The 2,782-nt window shown below is 46.8% G+C and overlaps 1 protein-coding gene across 1 annotated transcript in view; it reads left to right on the top strand.

Annotated features, from left to right (window-relative positions):
* etaa1a (ETAA1 activator of ATR kinase a) overlaps nt 1-2,197 on the top strand; it is a gene marked incomplete in the record, with an annotated part of 5,196 nt that extends 2,999 nt beyond the window's left edge. Inside the window, 3 exon segments of the mRNA XM_014032072.1 lie at nt 308-420; nt 537-1,597; nt 1,709-2,197. Coding sequence (XP_013887526.1) covers nt 308-420; nt 537-1,597; nt 1,709-1,809 — 1,275 coding nt within the window.
* Between the last annotated feature and the right edge of the window lie 585 nt (nt 2,198-2,782).

The raw sequence follows: 2,782 nt of genomic DNA, 5'->3' as shown, positions 1-2,782 counted from the left end.
CTGTGTGTGTGTCTGTGTGTGTGTCTGTGTGTGTGTCTCCTCCAAATATTTAGCTTGTTTTTTTATTAAAATATCAGAAATATGACTTAATAAATATATTATTTGTTTTTAATGTTTACTTTGTACGAGTGTTCTCCTCCTCCTCCTCCTCCTCAGGTTGAGGCTCCGCCCACTCTGTTCTGATTGGATAAAACTAACTCAGCCTCTTCTCATTGGTTTAAAGACTTGTCAGTTTAAACTCACAGGTTCTGTCCWGGTCCGATCAGCTGATCCAAATGTCATTGATCTCTGGTTGGTTCTGGTTCAGAGCGGCAGACCCRAAGCTGCAGAACCGGGCCTGCAGCAGTGGATCGGAGACAGCGCCACCATCCCCTGTACTCCGGACCTTCAGACTCCCAGAACCAAGAGGAAATCCCCCAGGTGGGTCCACTTCTGCTGTCCACTGAGATGGTTCTGGTTCTGAAGCCACAGCTGGACCAAAAGGTTCTGGTGAGCTTCAGTTCAGAAYCTGAACCTGGTCTTTGTTGTCCCCGCAGAGCAAGTAGTGTGGAGGACCTGCTGCGGCTCGCCAAACGCTTCGACCACAACCTCTGCCATCCACATGAGGAGGACCTGGACCCTCAGGACCTGGACCTGCAGGACCTGGACCTGCAGGACCTGGACCGGTTAGCAGAGCTCCAGGACATCCATCAGAGCAAAGCTTCAGCATCTCTTCCAGAGGACCGTCAGCTGGCTGTGGACCCAGCACCTGGGACAGGGACAGACCTGGACCAGGACCAACAGCTGGACGACCTGGACTTCCTGTTTGACGAACCAACTCAGAACCTCAGCTGGGACCTCGGGCAGACTCCTTCAGGTCCCTCGGAGGATTGTAGGAGACCACCTGAGTCCGGTGGGTCCGGTTTTACCCATGATGCATTCGAGGACGACTGGGAAAATGACGACTTGTTAAAGGACTTGTTGGTGCTGGACATGATCCAGAACCCACAGAACCTCATCCCCCCGAAGTTCTGCTCCACCCAGAAATCATCAGGACCAACAGAAYCGCATGGTCCTGGCAGGTTGGCGGGTCGGGTCGGACCTAGAGCACAGAAGGGGAACCTGAGACCCAGAGCCACGTTCAGACTGGAGTCCAGACCTGGTTTTTCTGGTTCCACAACCCAAACGGACCTGCAGGACCAACAGGTGGATTATAGATCTAAAGACAGTCAGAGGACCGGGTCTCCCACTGGAACCGGACTGCACAGAACCRAGCCAACCTGTCACTCAAACCCTTTGAGACCAGAACCTCAGAGGAGTTCCTCTGAGACCTTCAGACCGGATGCAGTGGACTTCATGGACCTGGACTTCCTGTTCTCATCAGACCCGGTCTGGGACRACCCGGCTGACGACGAGCTGCTGTGTAAACTGTGTGAGGACCTGGAGAACCAGAACATCATCACCAAACAGAGTCCGGTTCTGTCCCATCAGAGAGCAGCTCTGCAGCCCAGCCACAGAACCTGCATGACCCGGGTCCAGATGGGCCCTGCTGGGTCCTCCGGTCCAGGAGGAGCAGCTGGGAGGACGGACCACCCGGTAACCATGGCAGCCAGTAAAGGTACGGGTCAGAACCCGGGTCGGGCCTGCAGCAGGTCCAAACAGGTCGAAGTTCCAGTGATTCTGAGTCCAACCCAACGTGATGATGTCACTTCCTGTCCCGCCTCCACAGGTAAATGTTCTGCAGCAGAGATCAGGCTGAAGAAGCAGAAGGCCCTGCAGAGGAGGTACCAGAGACWGCAGGTCCAACAGAACCGAGCCGGGACCAGCTGACTGCAGGGCTCAGGCTGCTGCGGACCGGACCTTGGTTCTGATGAACGTCGGGCCGGGCCGCTCTGTGACTCTAACACATGTTCTCCTGGAAACTGATGGTTCTGTTCWACAGGAGGTCCAGCGGGTCAGAACCACTGCTTATAATAAAAGATAGATTCGTTCATGGTTCAGAACAAGTTGAAGTTCTGTAAAAYGATCCGGTTCTTCATCCTGACCGTGGTTCTGGTTCGGGTCTTCTTGTCACTCATTATGAACAGATGATCAGAACCAGAACCAGAACCTTATTAATTTTATTTGACCGATCAGTGGACTCTTCAAACCTGATTTAAAACATTTAAAGAGAAATTAAATCTGACTTTATTTAATAAACCTTCAGCTGGAAATAAAACTACAGTTTATTTAAACTACAACTACAGTTTATTTAAACTACAACTACAGTTTATTTAAACTACAACTAGTTTAGTTAAACTACAACTACAGTTTATTTAAACTACAACTACAGTTTATTTAAACTACAACTAGTTTAGTTAAACTACAACTACAGTTTAGTTAAACTACAACTAGTTTATTTAAACTACAACTACAGTTTAGTTAAACTACAACTACAGTTTAGTTAAACTACAACTACAGTTTATTTAAACTACAACTACAGTTTATTTAAACTACAACTACAGTTTAGTTAAACTACAACTACAGTTTAGTTAAACTACAACTACAGTTTAAATAAACTACAACTACAGTTTTTTAAACTACAACTACAGTTTAGTTAAACTACAACTACAGTTTAGTTAAACTACAACTACAGTTTAAACTACAACTACAGTTTATTTAAACTACAACTACAGTTTAGTTAAACTACAACTACAGTTTAGTTAAACTACAACTACAGTTTAAACTACAACTACAGTTTATTTAAACTACAACTACAGTTTATTTAAACTACAACTACAGTTTATTTAAACTACAACTACAG

Source organism: Austrofundulus limnaeus, unplaced genomic scaffold, assembly GCF_001266775.1.
Source record: "Austrofundulus limnaeus strain Quisiro unplaced genomic scaffold, Austrofundulus_limnaeus-1.0 Scaffold1372, whole genome shotgun sequence".
NCBI classification, from domain to species: domain Eukaryota; kingdom Metazoa; phylum Chordata; class Actinopteri; order Cyprinodontiformes; family Rivulidae; genus Austrofundulus; species Austrofundulus limnaeus.
The sequence above is the reverse complement of the archived record's forward strand: the minus strand, read 5'-3'. Positions and strand labels throughout refer to the sequence as shown.